General features: G+C 38.7%; 1 protein-coding gene across 1 annotated transcript in view; it reads right to left on the bottom strand.

Annotated features, from left to right (window-relative positions):
- The window catches only part of LRRC8C (leucine rich repeat containing 8 VRAC subunit C), a 78274-nt gene that overhangs the window by 18448 nt on the left and 36979 nt on the right, over positions 1-22847 (bottom strand). Inside the window, exon 2 of the mRNA XM_054592103.1 lies at positions 18599-18740. Within this exon, the coding sequence (XP_054448078.1) occupies positions 18599-18736 (138 nt within the window). The 5' untranslated portion in view covers positions 18737-18740. The remainder of the gene's footprint in view (positions 1-18598; positions 18741-22847) is intronic.

Below are 22847 nucleotides of genomic sequence, written 5' to 3'. Positions count from 1 at the left end.
AGGGGACAAAGAGACATGGCCCAAATGGAAAAAACAAAAACAAAAAAAACAGATCAAAATTCCAGAAAAATGGAGATAAGCAATCTATCAGATGTAGAGTTCAAAACACTGGTTTTAAGGATGCTCAAGGAACTTAGTGAGGACCTCAACAGCATATAAAAGATCCCGTCAGAAATGAAAGATATACTAATTGAAATAAGGAATAATTTACAGGGAAACAACAGTAGAGTGGATGAAGCTGGTACTCAAATGAATGATTTGGAGCAAAGGAAGGAAAAAACCATCAACCAGAACAACAAGAAGAAAAAGAGTCCAAAAAAATGAGGATTATGTAAGGAGCCTCTGGAACAACTGCAAGCATTTCAATCTTCACATCATAGGGGTGTCAGAAGGATAGGAGAAAGAACAAGAAATTGGAAATCTATTTGAAAAAATAATGAAAGAAAACTTCCTTAATTTGGTGAAGGAAATAGACATGCAAATCCAGAAAGCATAGAGTGTCCCAAACAATATGGGTGCAAAGTGGCCCACCTCCAGACATACTATAATTAAAATACCAAAGGTTAAAGATAAAAAGAGAATCTTAAAAGCAACAAGAGAAGAGCAGTTAGTTCTTACAGAGGAGTTCTATAAGACTGTCAGATGATTTCTCAAAAGAAACTTTCCTGGGTAAAAAGGATTGGCAAGAAATATTCAAAGTCACAGAAAGCAGGGATCTATAGCCAAGACTGCTCTACCCAGCAAAGCTATCATTTAGAATTGAAGGGCAAATAGAGAGCTTCCCAGACAAGAAAAATGTAAAGGAGTTCATCATCAACAAACCATTTTTAAATGAAACTTTAAAGGGACTTATTTAAGAAGATCAAAATTATGATTAATAAAATGGCAATAAATACATATCTATCAACATTTGTATTTAAAAAAACAAACTAATAAAGAAGAACAAAGACAAAATCATGGATATGTAGAGCATTTTGATGGTTTCCAGATGGCAGGGGGGAGTGGAGAGGGGATTAGGAAGTACAAATTGGTAGTTCCATAATAGCCATGGGGATGTAAAGTACAGTATAGGAAATGGAGTAGCCAAAGGACTTAGATGCATGACCTATGGACATGAACAGTGGAATGTGGACTGCCTGAGGGAATGGGGAACGCTGGGTGGAGGGAGGCAAAGGGGGAAAAACTGGGACAACTCTAATAGCATAATCAATAAAATATTATTTAAAAATAAAAAAATAAAATGTATAGGATAGACAGGAAGTAACACACTATGTATAGATGAATTTTAGACCCGGATGGTAAAGAATGATAGGAAAAAAAAAAGTCGAAAGGAATTTCCAAGTTTGAAAGTGTTTATTAATATACTCAATGGCTTCATACAGTCTGTTTTTATTGGTTTCTCATTTCCATAATAGCAACAGAAGATGGAGAAAATAAAACTCATACCCTGGCACCTCTGAGGCATGGAGCTGATGACCTTAGAAAAATATCTAAGGGTTAAGCCAGTTAAAACTTGAAGTTTTGAAGTTACACATTCTCTCTATGGTAAGGTACAGCAACAGTACACTTGCTATAGGGTTTATCTGTACGTGATTAAAAACACCAACAGACACCAAGCAAATCTTCTCAAGTTAAGCATCATGAGAAATTTCTATTCTTGAGGAAAATTAAATGCCATTGGTCTGGGAGAAGAATCAACACTGAAAAACTTAGATCTTAATTTCCTGAGTCATTACTATACAGAACAAGAATATACATTAAACACAACTGGAGCAGTTTTTTACATCCTGATTCTCCCCCCCACGATCACATCACCTAAGAAAACATAATGTAATTGCCTATTTACTTATCATTTTATCTCCTAGACCAGTAAGCTCCTTAAAGCCAGGCTCCAGCCTTTTTCATACTGCCTCGCACAAAGTAGGTATAGAATAAATAAACACTGTGTCCCCCTCCCCAAAGGAAAACAAAGCACAACAATGGCAAGTACACAAATTTATCAAATCATATGCCAGGGACCATCTGGAAATATTTAGCTTCCAGCTACTTTCCTCTGAGATGAAACAATTCATTTCACACATCCTCCCAATGGCCAAATGATGTCAGCCTGGAGATTCCTAAAGCCAGAGCTAAGTGCTGACTCATTTAAGATACACAAAGGATGCCAGACTTGGAAGGCGCTATCCATCTATTCCTAAGTAAAAAAGAAACCATCAAATCTACATTAGGATTATGTCTACATTTTGATATTTTAATAAAGGCAATTCTGTTGTACTGTCACTGTAAATATAGAAACACTAACTTTTCCATCACTTATATATACTATGGATGTTTTGTTTTGTTTTTTAACCCCGATGAGCCTGAGACTTCCCAGCCACTGAGGATGCTTTCACTTCCTGTATCTTACTTGCATTTTAGTTGTGCTTGCTTTCTTTTTTTGAGGAAAGGTGTTCCAAGACACAATAGGAATTAGAAAAAAAATTTCAAAACTGAGATTCAAAACTGTTTTCATTTTGCTTCATAATATTTTCCATTAGCCAAGTGAACTAGTGAACTATTTGACTTATGGTATTTTAAGATTTAAATGCAAAGCATACATCTCAAAGTCAAAACCAAGTGAGAAAATTCAGTGGATATAAAGAACTATGGATAAACATTAGCAACATACAACTTATGAGTCATACAAGAGGCAATTTGTTTGTTGTTTGAATATTTGGAAATATTTATCATTATTCTCTTGAAATAATGAGGGAAAAGCTCTTTTTGAGGTATTCCCCAGGAACTGCACACACTCTTAGTTCTGTACTCAACTGACCAATCTCTGGACACTCTGCAGCTCACTGATAGATCTGTGAGTGGACAAAGATGAAAACTATCTTTGGGAGAGTTCAAAGAGAAACCTAAATCCTCTGGAGTATCCACACACAATAAACAAACGGCATAAAGTTAAGGAATTCTAAATATGGAATTAATTGTGGAAAGAAGAACCCAAATAAACAAAAAAAAATTGTGGCAAAAAATGATCATTTATTTTAGAAATTTACTATAATAATCAAACAATGATTACAGTGCTCAGCAATAAATGATGTCAATTGCCAGTCTGTGGTCCAGTCTATGTGAAGGGAGAGATGGTATCATGTATGAGAGAGAGTAAGCTGTACCTTGTTGTGACATCATAAAAGGTGTGCAGCTAAGACAGGAGTTGTAGGAAGTCTTAGTCATCTAGATGTGTTGGATGGTAGGACAATTTAGTTTTTCAGTCACATGCTTTTGTGGAAGTTAAGCTATTTGGGCTCCTGAAATATCATTAATTTGGATAAGAAAGGTTCCACACATTCCAGGCAGATAGAGCTTCACCATATAAAGTGAATTTCAGTTATGGGTTTTTTCCTTTTTCCTGGCTCATCTAGATGATCGTTGGTTAGAACTCACCACTATTCTTTGTTCCTCCTTCTTTCTAGGACAAAGAGGGCTGGTAGAGAAGGCAACGGCAAAGGGAAAATATTCAATCTTTGTGCTCATGAGGGGTTAAGGTTCTGATTTCAGCGGTTGGTCCTCTCCATTAGACTCTCTTTAGAGCTCCTCTTGGGAGTCATCACTGTGAAGCCTCTCTTCTTCCTTGAAGCTGGTGTGATATGAGGGGTTTGAAGCTGCATGCCTCTTAGAAGTGAATCACACCCAATGAGAACAGCTCAGACAAGCTCTCCTCTTGGCTTTAAGGAGAATCAATAATCAACCTCCTCCCCTCTTCTCCCTTCCATCTCCCCTCTTCCCTCTGACTCGTCCTTGCCTGGGCTCCCCTTTTCTTGCTATCAGCAGGCAGAGATAAGTGCAAGGAAAAGGGATAAGAAGGCTTCTTGAGCTGCCTTTCTATCTTCTTCTGGTCCACGCCACAGAGGCCATCAGTGCTTAGCAAAGGAAGTCTTGTGACTTCCCCGAGGTCTGGCTGAGCTCACCGAAAGATTAATACTGAAGTTCGGGGCCAGAGTTTAGCTTTCATTAAATGTTCTTTTGCTTGGTCTTGTCCTCTGTTTATAAAGCTCCTACAGATTCTTCTGGGAGGGTAGCTATAGGAGGGAAGAACTGGGGCATTTGGTCTTTGATCTTAGACCTCTCACAATCTGTTTGCCAGAGATGCAACTAATCACACTTAGGACTATACTGGAAATGCCCCACATGAAGACAAGGTATTTGAAGTCTATATAGTTAAAGAGACTAAGAATAATTATTTTGCTACATATTTTTCACAGTTAATCTGTGAAACAGAAAGATGTTTATCCTGCTCATTTAAAAAAAAGATTTTATCTATTTATTTTTAGATGGAGGGAGAAAGAGAGGGACGTAAACACTGATATGAGAGTGAAACATCGATCAGTTGCCTCTCATATGTGCCCTGACTGGAGACCGAACATGCAATCCAGGCATGTGTCCTGACAGGGAATTGAACCAGTGACCTTTCACTCTGTGGGATTATGACCAACCAACTGAGCCACACTGGTCAGAACTACACTGCTCATTTGATAAAACTAAAGCTCAGGAAAAATTTATGTGTTTTACCGAAAATCATATGAGAGAGTCCATGTTTTCTGTTTGACGTTTTGGAGAAAGACTTGACTTTTCTCTTTAAATTTATTTGACTTAGCTGAAATTACAAAAATCAACCAAGGTTTTGTATTTCCAGTGAGCATATGAGGTCTCTCCCAAGGTAAAATGATGATGTAGTTGATGACCTGTTTGTTAGACACAAGATTTGCAGCTGGTAGTGCAGAATTTCTAAAAATATAAAATTAGGTAACAAATCAGTACAATCACAAAGTAATCCAGAAAGGAATATTCCTATAACATTTCCTGATCATGCATGAAGTATTTTCTGAGTCCAGTATCTAACACCTACATTTTAACAATTAACATCAACATCCCAAAGCATAAGCTTACATATTTGAACTTAAGGATTTATGCCCTTAGTTTTAGGTATCAATGCCAAGACTCTCACCAGCTCCAAAGGACTAATACGAGGATACCCTGAGTAGGGACAGGTCAGCTCTGTTTATAAAAGAGCTGACCCTAACACTGTCAGTTAACATAGTTTACTTCTCAGGAAAAATAATGTTTTGAATTTGCTATTATATGATAAAAAGTCGCTAGGTACATTTAAAAGTTTTTAGTCCTTTATTCTTAAAAGAGGAAGTGCTATTACATCAAAGAAGTTGAAAGTCTATATCTGCTAGAAAATTCCAAGTGGACATTTACCAAATTTTACTTTTCCTTACAAGTCTTATTCTTTGTAACATACCATACACTTTTTTTTGGTCAGGAATATAATTTAAACCACCCTGCGTAAAATAATGAGAAACTTGAATTCCCCAGGTAGACTTAACTGTTCTGTCTTTGCAGCCATTGCAGTAACTGGTTATTACAATGTGAACCCCCAATACCGAACACACACACATACACTCTGCAGCAATTATCTTACACCTTAGAAGGATATCTACATGAATGTCTATCTTTGCAACAGTTTAAATATCTTCAGGGAGAAGAGCAAATTTTGTGTTGTTGGAACTCAGCATAGTGCCTAGATCACAGCATACAGAATAAGTAGGTACAACGAATGAATGTGTTGTTTTTTCTCTCCAACTATTTCTTTAATTTTTTTTTTAATTTATTGATTTGAGAGAAAAAGAGAGAAACATCAATTTGTTGTTCCACTTATGCATTCATTGGTTGCTTCTTGTATGTGTCCTGACTGGGGATCGAACCTGCAACCTTGCTGTATTGGGATAACACTGTCTCCAACTGAGCTACCAGCCAGGGCCTCCTCAACCACTTCTTAAGCTTCTTTGGAACACAGATGAAACCTTAAGTTATTTTGTATTCACCACATTACCTAATACAATGCTGGGAATCTAGTCAAACTCAATAAATATGCACTGATTTATTTGCAGTAAAACAGAACACATCTCCCTAACCCAAATACACAAAAACAGAATTATTAATCCATCAAGAATGGTATAAAAGAGATTTTTACATTGAATGGGAACCTATACATAATCACCTCTAAATTCTCTTCCAATTTTGAAACTCTGTTATTTTTACATTTTTAAAGAAATTTAACTGGCATAGGACAACCACCTTCATAGATTAGAATAAACCAGTGTCATGAAAATATCAACATTACTCAAGAACCACTTGACTTCAAGTCAAGATGGAGGCGTAGGTAAACACAACCCACCTCCTCGCACAACCACATCAACATTACAACTAAACTATAGAAAAACCATCACTCAAAACTGTCAGAAATTGAGTTGAATGGAAGTCCGAAAACTATAGAATTAAAGAAACCACATCCATCCTGAATGGTAAGAGGGGTAGACATGTGGAATGGGCTGGTTTTACATCCATAGGCCTGGCCCTAGCAGCAGCCAGCCTAGGTTCACAGCTTGGCTTTGCCTGGGAACCTCCAAGCCCAGCACAAGTAGCAGCACAATCTGCAGTAAAACCTGCAGATTGTTTTATAGCTCATGTAGAGTGGCCCTGGACAGAACACAGGTGGGGGCTGACCTAGGCCTGCAACACCCAGGAAACCCCAGAGCTTGCATACCCAATGGACAGCTATGGACACTGTTGGAGCACCACCACCCTGCCCCTGCACAGCTGATCCTCCATGGAGGGCAGAGGTTGGTGGTCAGAGGTCACAGCTAGTCCTTGCAGCTGACTGGCCTGGGTAAATCCCTCACACTGACCTGCGAACAGCAATCAAGGGTCAACTAAAGAGAAGGTATACTTGAGATCCCACATGAAGGCTGGATCTCAAGTACCCAGCTTGGGTGATAGCGGGGGCTGCACCACTGGGTTCTATAGGACACTTACTACATTAGGCCTCACTACCAAGAGAGGGAGTCATTGCAGCTCTACCTAATACATAGAAACAAATGCAGGGAGGCTGCTGAAATGAGGATACAAAGAAACATGGTCCAAATGAAAAGAACAGATCAAAACTCCAGAAAAAGAACTAAACAAAATGAAGATAAGCAATCTATCAGATGCAGAGTTCAAAACACTGGTTTTAATGATGCTCAAGGAACTTAGTGAGGACCTCAACAGCATATACAAGATCCAGTCAGAAATGAAGGATATGCTAATTGAAATAAAGAACAATTTACGGGGAAACAACAGTAGAGTGGATGAAGCCGATAATCGAATGATTTGGAACAAAGGAAGGAAAAAACCACCAACCAGAACAACAAGAAGAAAAAAAGAGTCCAAAAAAATGAGGATAGTGTAAGGAGTCTCTGTAAGTGTTCCCACATTCTCATCACAGGGATGCCATAAGGAGAAGAGAAAGAGCAAGAAGTTGGAAATTATTTGAAAAAATAATGAAAGAAAACTTCCTTAATTTGGTCAAGGAAATAAACATGCAAGTCCAGAAAGCACAAAGATTCTCAAACAATATGGGTGCAAAGCACCCCACTCCAAGACCTATCATAATTAAAACGCCAAAGGTTAAAGATAAAGAGAGAATCTTAAAAGCAGAAAGACAAAAGCAGTTAGTTCCTACAGGGGAATTTCCATAAGACTGTCAGCTGATTTCTTAAAAGAAACTTTGCTGGGTAGAAGGGATTGGCAGGAAATACTCAGTCATGGAAAGCAGAGACCTACGGCCAAGATTACTCTACCCAACAAAGCTCTCATTTAGGATTGGAGGACAGATTAAGAGCTTCCCAGGCAAGAAAAAAGTAATGGGGTTCATTATCACCAAACCATGATTATATGAAACATTAAAAGGACTTATTTAAGAAGAAAATCAAAACTCTGAACAATGAAATGGCAATAAATAGAAATCTATCAACATTTGAATCTAAAAAACAAACTAAGCAAACTAGAAGAACAAAGACAAAATCATGGATATGTAGAGCGTTTTGATGTTTTCCACAAGGCAGGGCGGTATGGGAAAATGGGTGAAGAGGTGCGGGGATTAAGAAGTACAAATTGGTAGGTACAGAATGGCCATGGGGATGTAAAGTACAGTATAGGAAATGGAGTAGCCAAGGAACTAATATGTATGACCCTTGAACATGAACAATTTTGTGGTAATTGCCTGAGGGGGGTGCTGGGTGGAGGGGGGCAAAAGGGCAAAAAAGGGACAATTGTAATAGCATAATCAATGAAATATAATTTGAAAATCTTTGAAAGACTACAGTATATTAAATAGTTAATGTACTGTATCACATTATAAGAATAATATGATTCTTGATTTATGAAATCTTTTGAAACTATTTCCTTTTTTATGATCAAGAACCAATCATATAGCATGGGACACTTGTAAACATAAGCAAGTCCTCAATAATTCACTTGAAAATTGGTTGTTTACAATGAGGGAACCATTTTCCCACAAAACGACATGGAGGTTTTCAGACTCTCAGAGCAGCTCATAAAGTTCAATGCAGGAGATACGGTCAATTACTAATACTGTTATATAACTTCATCACCACTCATGAGGATCTACTTTAGGATCCTGGCAATATACTTCTCCACACCATGTCCGTATGAATGGGCAGTCATGAGGTAAGGAAAACCTACTTTTCACCATGACAGTCAACCAAAATTCTATTATAAAAGAACCACATATGGCTAAAAACATAAATCCTAGGCTCTGTAAAATACAGGCGGGGCAAAAATGTTTACAGTTGTAAGTATGCAAAATAGTTTATTCTTGTATTATTACTTATTGTATTATTTTCCATACAAACAACTGCAATCCTACTTTTGCCCCACACTATATACTTCATTGGTCTCACTGAAAAAACTCTGAGACTTGGTCTATGAAGTGCCGCATTTCTGTGGCTTCTTAAATTTCTTGGCCATAACAGTATGATTTCTTTTTCTACCCAACTTTTAGCTCCAGTTTTCCAACATATGGGGAGCACATAACCATGTATTTAGAAATCAGGATTTGTTGGTCTCTTTTTAGCGTACGATTGCAGTACATCCTCAAAGGACTTTTCCCCCAAGTTTATTGCACAAACTTAAGGCCCTGTCTTATTTCTTTGGCACTGGATTTATGCTAATTATTCTAAGGATGATGACTTGCAGAAGGCTGTTAATCTCTGATAATACCAAAGAAAAGTCATTTGCTACTGGCTGCTTTTCATACTTTTTTTCAAGAGATCTGATTTTTATTATCCTCTCATTAATTACCCCACAGAAAGCTTTACTACATTAGTTTATGATGCAATTTGTAAACTGCATTTATATAATAATTTTTATTAAGACAATGAATTCTTAGAGATGCTGGAGCACATTAATGCATTCATTCACTCAACATGTTTCTTGGGTGCATGTTAGGTCTGAGACAAGCAAATGGGTACAAACATGAACCAGACACAAATCTTGCCATTAGCAGCTTGAAGTCCTGTAGTGCTAATGATACATTCTTTTAACATTTTCTGCTACACTGTGGCCAATTAAGTGTCAACAATGAGATGCTCACTTTTGGTCCCAGGTTCTAAACACTGTAGGGTTAAATTCTTTGTCCTAACTCTGACAAGTGATATTTAAATCTGGAAGCTGAAATCTAAGACACCTGATGTTTGGGGAAGCCCAAGGGCTCCGAGGCATTAGTGGTGATGCTCACGTGTCATGTCAATAATGATGTCAAGCCTTACAAAGTGGATCCAAGCAAGAAAAAGCTGGAAGGGGCCAGTCTTCCCCATGGGGCCAGTCTCCCCCATGCTCCTTCTATACCTGCCTCTTCTGTTGCCTTTGCCTAGAATATTCTTCCTCAAGACACCCATAGACCTCCAGATCTCAGTTCCTTTAGTTCTGTTCAAACGCCACCTTTTCAGAGAGAACATCCTTGACCGCCCTATTTAAAGTACTCTGTCACTCTCTGTTCTTAAACTGTTGCGTTTTTTTTTTCCCCCTCAAAGCACTTATATCTGACATTGTGTTTTAAATGGATTTGTTTATTTTATTTTTTGGCAAGCTTGGCGTTTTAATCAGAGCTTAATCCACTGTGTAGAACTATCTATCATATGGTCCTCGTGACACAGGGATTCTCCTTGTAGCCGCCCCTCCACCAGGCCTGCAGCCTCTGAAAGGGTATCTCCAGTTACAGCCCCGCAGCTCTCTGCTGTCCGCTGTCCTGTTCCCTTCAGTCTTCTTAACTTGAGGCCAAGGATACCTTCACCCAGCCCTCATGTAAATGTCTGTGGTCTCTCTCGTCTACTGTTCACAATGTCTTAATTTCTGGTGTAAAATACTCAAAAACTCAAAAATGAACATATTATCTCTGTAATTCAAAGGTCTTAGGCCTCTTCCAAGGCCATTAGATAATCACTGTACGTTAGCACATGGCAAAAATGTCTCGCCTACACTTCCTTCTCACTCACCTCCTTCATTCCACAGAACAAATTCTGGTGGGTGCCTACATGTGCCTGCTACTGTTCTGGGTTCTGGGGATATGGGAGTAAACCCTACTGATAAGGCTTGGCCTTAGTGGAGTTTATACATTTTTGTTTTTGAAACAAAAGGTTGAAAAATCTTAGAGCTAATGATTCTCCACACTTTAGAAATTTAGAGCTCAATTTCCTGCTTATGAAATACAAAAGAAATATTTGCACAGAGATTTAGAAGTTTACAATTGAAGAAAGGGATGGAATTTAGATGGAACACCTAACTCAGAGTCTACAAATGAAATCTGAGGAAATTAGTTTACACAGTCACGGTGCTTTGTGTGTGTGTGTGTTGGGCAGGGATGCGGGGCGTCAGTGGGGAGAGGGAGACCGCAAGGGTGAAGGGTTGAACTATTCATGTTACTCAGTGCATAATATAATATCAGTTCCTGCAAAGCCCCGCCCTTCCCTTCTCCCTCTTCTTCCTCCCTTCCCTCCCTCCTTCCTCCATTCCTTCCCTTTCTTTTCCTACCCCCTTCCTCTCCTTCTTGCACTTGTTCTCTCTCTCTGTCCTTTCTTCCATCCATCGCCTTATGCCATTCTACTCCCCTCTACCACCACAAGGAAAGCTTTTCATATAAATTTTGATATGTTTCTCAAAAAATCAAATTAGAATTTTATAAATATTGCTTTTTATTCATAGTTTGTGGGGATTGGACATCTTTGCAATATCAAATCTGTGCCATCCAAGGGCATACAGTATCTTTTCACTTATTCAGATTGTCTTATATGTAATTTACTGGACATTTAAAAGTTTTCTAAGAAGTTTTTGTGTATTCTTGGTTAGCTTGATTCCTAGATACCTAATATTTTTTTTGTTGCTATTTTGATTGCATCTTATCTTTTGTCTCATCTTTCAGTTGGTATGTATCTCTCTTGTTGGGAGTGTTTTATTTCATATTTTTAAAAGTGGATGCAAACAATAATACTGAATTGATTGTTTTTTTAAAGTATTTTTTAAAAGATTTTATTTTATTTATTTTTAGAGAGAGGGGAAGGGAGCAAGAAAGAGAGGGAGCAAGAAACATTAATGTGTGGTTGTCTTTCGGGCGCTCCCTACTGGAGACCTGGCCCGCAACCCAGGCATGTGCCCTGACTGGGAATCAAACCGGTGACCCTTTGGTTTGCAGGCCAGCACTGAATCCACTGAGTGACACCAGCCAGGGCTGATTTTTTTTTGAATTACAAAACCTATGTATTCCAAAACAATAGGAATTATAAACATAAAAATGCAGGCGTTTATAAAGGAAAACAGTCGTACAGGGGAATAAGGAACAGCATTCTTTTTGTTAAAGAGAAAGCTCCAGAGGTAACCTAGAAACTTCCCAGCTTTGCAATTAAAATGTCCGAATGTTAACCTAATCCTTGCCACAGGGCCCTCTGTGTGGTGGCGGTAAGGATCCAAATGTTGTCAGTGTTCTCAGTGAAATGTGGAAAAAAGGACTTTGAAAGGAACCAAGTGAGGGCAGAGAAGGAAGGGTGAATCTGTTTGCCTGACAGGACTGGAGGAGTTGCGGAAGACCTCCAAGTCCAGAGCTCTGATTAGAAATACAAGATCATCTCCTCCATATCATAGCAAATCCGCTTAACAGATCTTTCGGCACAGGTTTTGGTGATCTGCAACCCCGGATCAACAACAGACAACAAATATATTGGTAAATCTTATTTGCTTCTTATAGAAAAAATCCAGTATTCTGTCAGTTCTTTGTTGAGGGAAAAGATCTATTATTAAACAATCAATAGGCAACGTGATCATAATCATCCATAATAGTGAGACCAAAGAAAATGCTCCTCACTCACTGACTGGCATCAGATTAATCTAAGAAAAGCATTTAGATTCATGCCCTGAGTTAAACCCAAGAGGGTGAGGCGAGAGGCATATTATTCTTGTGGCCAGGAATTCACTGCACATTAAATTGTCAAGATGATAGATAACAAAAAGTAAAGTTCTAAGGAAGATCAGAAGTATCAGTTTGAATAAACCACCGTAACAAGAAAATGCTAACTAAAGCGTATTTTTTGTTATTAGATATAAGAGATTTTGAAATGGTCTTTTTCTCTTATAACACCTACCACTATCCCTACAGAGGTGAGAAAGGCTGTTCTCTAAGACATCAAATGAACTTCATTTTACATTCCCCAAAGACCCAAGTAGAACGGTAGGTGACATGTGGGTACACTGACACTACAGAATAATACAGAGGCAGAGTCTTCATTTTAAACCTATCGATTAGTGCTATCATCAGTAGTCTGAGTTTCACCTTAAAGAATAGGCTAATCTAAGTAAGAACTTCTGAGCTTCAATCTCTAGGTTCATATTTGGCAAAGGAAAAAGATCTTAGAGAAATCCAGACAGTATTGGACAGACGATGTGGGAGGTAGAGAGATGGCAAAAATTCAGAGCACGCTATCAAAGTGAACTCTTCTGAAATCATTTTGGGGTCTCTAGTATTTACCAACTATACTTTCCAGTGAACTACTTGTGAACATTTTCTCCTGAAGGCTGTTGGCCATGGAGTTGACACTGATGGTTCTAGGTCAGAGAAGCAGAAGTTAACTTTATTATGTTCCAAAAATAGAAGGGGGGGGATCAATTCCAACCAACAAGGTCAGATGTCCCAGTGTGACTCTGCTGGCCAGTTTGCTCCTGGTGACTGGATTAGGTCTGCAAGGATTACTTGCTGGTGGTTTCAAGTCACTGAAATCGGTCTCTTGGCTCTTCCCGCCCTCACCCTAAACACCCCCAGTTCGGAAAGCAGGAAACGTCTTTCCTGTGTAACAGCCACAGAGCAGTCCACTAGGGCTTCCAGGGGGCTTCCAGTTCCTGTTTCTAGTTTCTAACAGCTAGCTCTATATTTGGTAATGGCCTGCCTGTGGGTTGTTTTGGATTTGGTCATAATAAGATAACCTGAAGTCACTGGGTAGAGATCAAAAGCAATCTTATTTTTTCCAGGAAGCAACATGTTGACCTTTCAGGATTTGGTCAATTTCACTGAGTGTGTTCAGTTTTGAATAGTGTTGTTTATAGCACAAAGTTGGGTGTTTACACTATTCGTCCTCAAGGGTGTATGACTGTACAGGAATAAGACACTTCATATACTTTCCTGCTTTAAAATGAGTTTATATTTATTTCTTACGTGGGCTGATGTAATTTAAGCAACGCTCTTCATAGTATATGCTTTTATTCCATGAAAACTTGAGAATAACTACTTGCTCAGAAATAAACAAATATTTGTCAGGTGAGTGAGACAAGAGTGTTGATTCTAACCCTTTCACATCAGGGCAAGAAAGAATCAACTCTCTGTTGACAAATAATAACTTCCTAGTTCCCCCAGTATTTTCAAAGCTATGCAGTGTTGAATCTTTATGAACACAGTCTTTTAGGAGTAAATAGATAATCAACTATTATTTGCGATTGGAAGAGGTAATTTAGAAAACTGTCAAAAAGCTACTGGATTACTATTTTATCACCAATATGTGCTCTTCTCATTCTGCCTTAGATTTTGACTTGTCCTGTTTTTGAATCCTAGGAGTTACCTTGTTTTGTAAATAAGAGCAGGAAGAATTATTGCATTTTCATTTTACAAAGGGAAAATCAAGTCATGAAAACATATATTAACCATTGGATTATCATCTTGGAAATGGGAAAGGAATTTGAGTTTTACAAAGAACCCTTACTTATGAAGCTGTCAGTCAGTAAGTCAATTTCAAAGGTATCATAGTAGGGCTAAAATAAGAAATTACATCTTCCTTTGGGAACATTAATTTGTTACATGGATACTGGGTGGTTTTACTTTAGTAATTTACACCATATTTTTATTTCCTGTTTCTTTAATGCTTACTGTAGATTGAAAAGTTATTCTTTTTATAGAAGGTAAATAATCTCTTAAAATATCTAAACTGTAACTCAGGAAATTCACTCTTTTTATAACTTTCTATTTTTCCTTCTTAGTCATTGGTATTTGTTTTTATATTTAAAATCCTGTTTATATGCCAATGCTCAGCCACACAATCTGTGCAACTGCAACTGTTCCGTAACATTCCACAGCAGCGTGCAGAGGGGTGAGGGGCACAGCACAAAATCACCCTGAGATCCGAACCCTCGCTGCACTGCATCCCTCTTGGCTTTGGGGCAAACTGAACCTATTATCCTTCAGAACTCTTTTCTGGGACTAATCTATATACTTCCACAGGTTTGTTCTGGGAGCTAGAGCCCTTGTGAGAGTCTAGCACGGGTTCCTTACCAGTGTCACTCAGCGGAAGTGCTGTTAGCGTTCCAGATAAGAGAGTTCTGTGCAAGGAAATGCCCCCAACACTGCCATCTGTGCCCATCAATGAGGGCTTTGTGACACGATCATACTACACCTTCTGCTGACACTGATTTTTTTCTATCCATTCTTCTTTCAAAAAATATTTTTTAAAGTATTATATTCTCATTCTTTGAGACTAGGCTCAATTTTTACCTCTTCCAGTCCTTAACTTCCAATAGTTGAGATAACATCATGTTTAACACTCTTAAGGCGCTTTCACACCGAATGACATTGCTTATGTAGTTCTATGGTCTTTGGACTACTAGCAACCTGATGACGCCAGGGGCCGTGCTGTGCTTCTCTTTCAGCACCTAGAGTCCCACACAATGCTTGAGGTACCGCTGGTGCTCAGGGACGTTTGTTGAATAAAATGGTCCACTCCATAAATCCTCTGAACCAGGTAGCCTTCATATTCTGACGCATGCCAGGGATGCCCTGTTTCAGGCCCATAACATCACCAGGGGCCTTTCTAGTTCATCTCCATACTCAGACTTACAAGATAACCATACACCTCAGTTGGCACCAGAATCACTTAGAAAGATACAGGACTGGAGTCACAGCTTGCCAGCAAGGCAGCATCAGGCTTCCCCCTTTGGGGAGATCTGCCTAACTCTCTGTGCAGTAGTCCGCACTGCTGCCCTGTAGCTAGGCTGTCCCTGAGCCTCTCCTCCCTGGATCACCTCGGGTGCAAGGAAAAGAGATCCGCTGTAGGTGGATTCTGGATTTACCCTGGCCTAAAAGCCTGAGGTTCCAAAGAAGCCCATATCTCTTGTAACTCTATAACAGATACCTCTTCCGTGTGTCGAAGGACATGCCTAATTACAAGTGTCACCACAATCACAGAAATGCTATGGTATGGCTTCCTATCAGTATTTATCATTCCTCAGCCCAGATGCAGTTGACCAATCAGCAGCCATTTACATCATAAGCAATATTGCCTAGTAACACTGTAACATTCTACTTTTAACAGGTCTCCAGAGAAACAGAGCTAAAAAGGTGAGAAAGTTAAATGTCAAATTCTCTTCCAGAAGGGTCCTGTGAACCCTTCGTCTGTGTCCTTTGCTCTTGCTCTGCCTGGAAGTCTCCACCCCAGACACCTACACGGCCAGCTCCTGTACCTCCTTCCATTTTTTCGTCAAAGTCACCTTCCCAACGAGGCCTTCTCAGGCCACCCTACTGGAGAATTGCAACTCCTGATCTCAGCTGCTGGGACCTCCTACCATCCTTGTATGTTTTATTTTCTTTTCCACTGCCCTTATTACCTTCTAACATGTATAATTTATTAATTGATTTTCTTTATTCTGCTTGTTTTTCCCATAGAATGTAAGTTCCATAAGGTTGGGATATTTGTCTTTTTTTCCCCCTTAGGTATCGATAATTCTTGGCTCCTAGAACAGTGCCTGGCACAAAGCAGGTTCTTCAACAACTGCTTGTTTTATGAATGAATGAATTTATGCCCTCTCTCTCTCTCTTTCAAGCTCTAGTTTTTCACTGCATCCTCTTTTGAGAAATGGGGAAGGACAAATTTTTTTCAGCCAACAACATAAAAGGCAGCATGGTGTCAGAGATTAAGAACAGGGAGTTTGGGCCCAAACTGCCTGGGTTTGAATAAGGGCTTTGCCACCCACCTCAGGAGGTCGCTCTAAATTCTCTGTACCTTAGTTGTCTCATCTGTAAATGGGGGTAATAATAGTGCATCTTAGGGTTGTCATGAGGATAAAATTATTTAAAATATATGTAACGTTTTCAGAATAATGTACTATGTGTTAACTAGTATTAAAATCAACTTTAAAATTGTCTTGATTTTTACTCTGTACCACATCTACTATATTTCTCTCTTCCAAGCTCCTCTTTCTCTGTTGTTTTACCTGAAAATCACATCTACACCACAGCCTTTTTTTTTCCAATTACAGTTTATATTCAATATTATTCTGTATTAATTTCAGGTGTACAGCATAGTGGTTAGACAATCACACATTTAACAAAGTGTTTCCCCTGATATTTCAAGTACCTACCTGGCTCCATACATATTGAATAATATTGTTATTACACTACTATCAACTATATTCCCTATGCCGTACTTTACATCCCTGTGACTATTCTCTAATTACCAATGTGTGCTTCTGGGCGAAGACGGTGAAGGAATTGAGAAGTACCCCCATGGCCTTTAACTTGCACCCACTTTTCTAACTACTGAAACTAAGATTTCAAAAGACCTCATTGCTACTTTTCTCTCATTCGTCCAATGAGTTAGCTGTACTGCCTGTCACTGTTAACAACACCTGCCTTTGACATCTGAGTCCCTCCTTTCCTGTGTCCATCCTTTCTCACAGCTGTCCCTTCTTAGTCCCCTTCAGAGGCACAGCTGCCTTTCCTCCATTCGCTCTCTAATGTTATTCCTAACAGTACTGCCCTCGCCAGTTTCCCCTCGGGTGATTCACTGATGACAGCAGTGAGAGACGGTCCTACTGAGTTTCCCAAAGATGCCACGTTCTTTCTCACATCCATGACATAGAACTTCCTTTCCTCTTCCTGGCACCTTCTCCCACCTCATCTCCTCCTCCCTAACTTCAGCTAGTTTTCCAAATTTTAATACAACCCATTCCCTTTTCTTTTGTTCCCAAGCCAAGCACCCCTCCTCCGCACCCCCTTATTGCTTATGGCTGCATCTATCATAGTATTACAGAGCCTTTTCTGATTGTTGGTTTATTTAGTTTTACTCCAGAAATAAACTGCTTATAGGTATATATTGTGTTGGCCAAAAACTCCATATGGATTTTTTCCGTAAAATAAAAGACACATTTTTCATTTTTGCCAATAACTTTATTGATTTGGACATTTTATGTCAGCTGTCTCCTGCTATTATTGGCTTCTAGTGGGTAGAGGCCAGGGGTGCTGCTAAACATTTTTCAATCCATAAGACAGCCTCACGGGGAAGAATTATTTGGCAAAAATGTCAATAGTACCAAGAAACTTCGCAAACCACTTTGACAATTTCGGTCAGTCACAGCATCTTCTCTATATACTGCACACATCTTTTTTTGCATTTTAGTTGTGTTTTTACTTTTCTTGAAATAATAAAGCATAGTATGCTGAAAATATTGTGTATTTTCTTCCATCTTCAATGTTAAAATGGCTGCACAAAAATTCACCAATTTTGGTAAGTTTTTCTTAACTCCACACTGACATGACAGATGTCGCAATACAGTCTAACAAAATTGTTTTGAATGAAGTTAAAGGCAACTAAGTGCTACTAGAGTCATCTTACAGGAAAAATGTTAATGGACTTTTTGGCCAACGCACTATGTCCTCAAAGTACTGTGCCTGATAGTAGGTATGTAAAAATAATCTGGATTCAATATATGAATATATAGCTTCTACATAGAATATATTTTGATTGGGCTACATTTTAATTGAGAATGAACAATGGGTAAAATTAATAATGATATCACATCAAAATATCCTTCCAGAAAATCTTCTCAGAGGTAAAGAAAAAAAAGCTCCGCTTTGGCGATATAAATGGCACTGTGGATACACATGCTATATTTTACTATAAAGCCAGCTTTAAAAGAGAAGGGACATCTTTTAGTGTTAGTGACATCAAATATTATTTGACTCCTGTCAACTGCTGTTTGAGCTCAATGAAACCTTACAAGTACCATATTTACCTTATTAGGAAAATTTAGTAAATCGGTGCTTCATGCTTTCTGCTATGATTTTAAACACCATCCGCAAGATTTTTACTTGGTTAAAAAATCACACAGCCAGCTCTTTTAAGAGGGTTCAATGGCTGTCTTGCTCTGGCTTCCATATGACATGAGTCTACTAGGCACCTACCTGTAAAGTACATCCAAACACACCGATCATCAGCATGGCCACTGAAAGGTAATCAGTGAACACATCCCACCACGGCTTCAGCACCCGGAAGGCAGGCTGCTGCTCAGAGAACTGCCGGAACTCTGTCACTGGAATCATGTTTCTGAGAAAGGAGAGATTACTAGTGAATTTACTGATCTTCATGCACCACATACTCCATTGTTAACCACATTTGAAATGCTGCTTCCACCCTCCAGAAATAGTGGTCTGGGTTAGACTAGTAGCTCTCATGGCATCTTGGTGTTTTCAGAAACCATCGACTAAAATAATGAACCTCATGTGAAAAAGACAAGCACCTTTGCTGTTGTCCATGAAACTGGTTCCCTTTGGCTCCATGTGGACCAGGGAGACATGGCCAGAGCAGTCTCGGAGTCTATTATTTCCTGGATTCTCTCTTTCCTTAAGCAGAATTAAGAGGATGCCAGGAAAGGCAGAATCCAGCCTTTGAGATGTTTTTGCTACTTATCTATCTTGGGTTGCTGCTTTAAACTGTTTTTTAAGTGCAATCTCAGCATTGGTCTATGTTAATTATCTACTGCTATGTGTATTTTGTTTGCTCCTAGGAGAAGGCCAACAACTTTGCCATATAGTCCTTGTCTTGTAAGATGTAAGATCTCACTGATGTTTAAGGGGAGGGGTTGGGGAGATCTTCATTTTGTCTTGCACCTCCCTCCTTCTATGGTCCCTGTTCTTTTGACTTGATCTCTTTTCTTGAATTCCTGTACTTCTCCTATTTCACTGCGAGCCTCAAACTTATCCCTTATCTCTTCTGAGAAAACAGTTGGTCCTGAAAACACCTATCCCTATCTAAATGACAGAATATAAATGAATAGGGTGCACCAGTGGGTCTCGGAAAAGGGGAAATGACGGCATCCTTTTCTTGGTCTGTACTCCCCTTTCTCACCGCTCAGTCCCGCTGTCTTTATTACGATCTGGGACCTGAAGTTATTCATCCTGCTAATGTGAGAAGGAATATTCTTCCTTATCTTATGACAATAAGTAAGAGTAGCCAAAGAGGACTACAAAGACTTCTCTCCGTTTTGCCATCTTTGAGTCCAATAATCTAGCTCACTACATTAGTTGTTGTTATTGAGTCTAATTAAAGAAAAGGGGAAAGGCTATATTTAGTGCTTATTCTCCAAAGCCTTGTTTATTTCCTGGGTCTTCCTTCCCTAATACTGAATTAAAGACTGTACAATAAACAGCCTAAAGAAAAGCCAAGATTCTTCTTTGCATTTGCTGGTGGTTCTCTTTGGAAACCATTATGTTATCCATTCTCTTTCGTTTTATGTGTTTTTCTTAAGAAGTAATGACCTATGTACTTCGCATCTGTGCATTTGATACGATTTTCTTCCTTCCTCCCTCCCTCCTTCCCTCCCTCCCTCCCTTCCTTTCTTTCTTTCCCAAAACACAACTTCCTTAACTCTATTCTATTACTACTAGGCTGCAAACTTCTTGAATGTAGTACCTATGTTATGTGCATGTATTCTCAGAACATGTTATAGGCACGCCACACAAGCTAAATAAATGTGTATACTTAGTGCCATTAAAATTTCATCATAGTTCAGCTCTGATGGTGCAGCTCAGTGGACTGAGTATCAGCCTGTGAACCAAAGGATCACTGGTTTGATTCCCAGTCAGAGCACACACCTGGGTTATGGGCCAGGTCCCCAGCTGGGGGTGCGCAAGAGGCAACTACACATTGATATTCCTCTCCCTTTCTTTCTCCCTCCCTTATTCTCTCTCTAAAAATAAATAAATAAAATCTTTAAAAAAAAGTCATACTAGTTCAAAGTTTGATTTTTTTTTCCTGACACTTCATGACCTCTTTTCTTCTCAATGCATCATTACAATCTCACTGCCCCAATTTTTTCCCTAGTAACAGTTGTTCTAGCAGCAGTCACAGACAGGCACTGACTCATCTTAATTTTCAAGTTTGCTTCAGGAGCTATTGTCTTATTCGATTTTACATTCCCATCACTCACTACAACATCTGGCAAACAAGAGGCCTTAACCAACTGCCTGTTGAATAATTAAATGAGTGAGTTCAAATGCTCGTTCATGGAACAATGCTTGTCCAAATCAGATTTGGGTGACACCAGTCAGCTGCAGGGACAAGTTCAGTACCTGTGCTCTCGTCTACTTTCTTTGACAGACCCGGTTGCTGTATCCTTCACGATGAGTTTCTGACTACCTTGGAAGGACTTGGGCTTGTTCTTTGAACTGGGGAAGAACTTCAGGGATAAAATGGACCAAGGGAGAGGAGCGGTTCTCAAACTTTTTGATCTCAGGATTCTTTCACACTCTAAAATAGAGGAAGTCCCCAAAGACCACTTTTTATGTGGGCTACACCTATCAATATTTACCTTACTAGAAATTAAAACCAAGAAACTTAAAAAAATATAACTTATTAAAAAATAAGCCCATCTTGTTAACGTAAATTATATTATAAAAATAACTATATTCTATAAAACAAAAAATGAGAATAATGGCACTTTTTTTTTTACAATATTGCAAGTCTCTTTAACATCTGGCTTAAAAGAAGGTAACTAGGTCCTCGTATCCGCTTCTGCATTCAATCTGTTGAGGCATGTTGTCTTGATTAAAATTTATGAATCAGATATGTGTTTGGAAAAGAGAAGTATTTTCACATCCTTTTCATCAAATTGTAGATATGAATTTTTGACAATATATCAAATTGACTTGGTTAGCTGCAATATGGAATCTGAAAATTAGCAACTTTTCAAACTCCTAAAATTAAAACTCATGTCTATCTTGCACTTTGAGTGAATCTTTTCCCCACACATGACTTTGCAACATCATGTACTGCTTTTCCAAATGTTGACGAAATATATTAAAAGTCACATTCATTAACATCACCACTGCTTTCATCAGAAAAGCTTTTAAATAAAGGGAAACTGTCAAACTCCTGGTGGTGAATATATGATTTCCCAAATTCTAATCATCACTTGAAAGTTAGGATTTCATTTCTGGCAGCAAATGCTATCAGTTATTCTTCTTAAAGTATCACTTCGCTGATTTTGAAAAAATATCCTTCACACACTCAAGTCTAAACACTCAGTTGTTTCATTCAAGTAAAAATGGTGTAATATTATAAAGGAGCTACTTCAACTTTCAACTTAAATAAGGACTTTCTCTTGAGATACACATTGTACTTTAAAAGGTAGCAGAAGTACTTTATATGTTTTCCCCCCTCATCAAAGTGTATTAATACAATATGCAGTCAAGAGTTGAGAGTTATTAAAGTATTAATTTTACTGCTTCAATGAAGACAATAAATGAAACTGGCAATTTTTAAAAAGTAGTGTGTGCTGATGAAGAATACAATCTCTACAGTTAAGTCTAGTGCCTCTGTCTTGATTCCTGCCAAAACACCTTACACGTCATTGCCTTTGTACCATCAGTGAGAAAGGCAAAAAACATCTTAGCATTAAAAATTAATTTTGACCTTGTGGACTCCCTAATGAGGTTTAGGCTCCGAGGGTTCCATGAATCACACTGAAAACCACTAAGGAAGAGGCTCATATTCCTTTATCTATGGCTCTCCTTGACAAAGCAAAGTCCTGGACACTCATTGTGGGTGAGGGGCTCCCAGTCTTTGGCTCAGCTGCCTTCACAGGCACCTTTCCTTAACATGGGAAAAAGACTAGGAATTTAAGAAACTTAAGTATTCTCCACTGCTTCCTAATACTGGCACAGCCTAGTTAAGATAAATCACAAGATCTGTTAGAGAAACAGCTGGTCAACATTACATAACCTTTATAGCTCATATATGTATGTACATACACACTACATATAAATGCATGTAATAAGATGTATATTATACAGAGATATAAATACATATACACACAGATTTTACTGTTTAAACGTATCACAAGGCTCAAAGCCAGTATCAGCACTGAATTAATCTTTGGAATTAGTTTTGATGCAAAAAAAGGGGCAGGAGGTTAAAGGAGTTGATTAAAAATCTCTAAAACTGAAAAGAGAGTGGATGAAACTTTTGCTTTCTTAACTGAAATTTAACATTCTTATTTTTTAATTTATTTTTTCCATCACCATTTCTCCCCCCCACCCTCTTTCACCTCCACCCCCCCATCACCACACTGCTGTCCGCGTTTGTGAGCTTTCTTTTTTGCTCAATCCCTCCCCCCGAAGCCCCTCCCCCACAGCCCTTCCTCCGAACTGCCAG

The sequence above is a fragment of the Pteronotus mesoamericanus genome, unplaced genomic scaffold (genome assembly GCF_021234165.1).
Source record: "Pteronotus mesoamericanus isolate MK-2021 breed Mesoamerican mustached bat unplaced genomic scaffold, CSHL_Meso_final scaffold_31, whole genome shotgun sequence".
NCBI classification, from domain to species: Eukaryota; Metazoa; Chordata; class Mammalia; order Chiroptera; family Mormoopidae; genus Pteronotus; species Pteronotus mesoamericanus.
The sequence above is the reverse complement of the archived record's forward strand: the minus strand, read 5'-3'. Positions and strand labels throughout refer to the sequence as shown.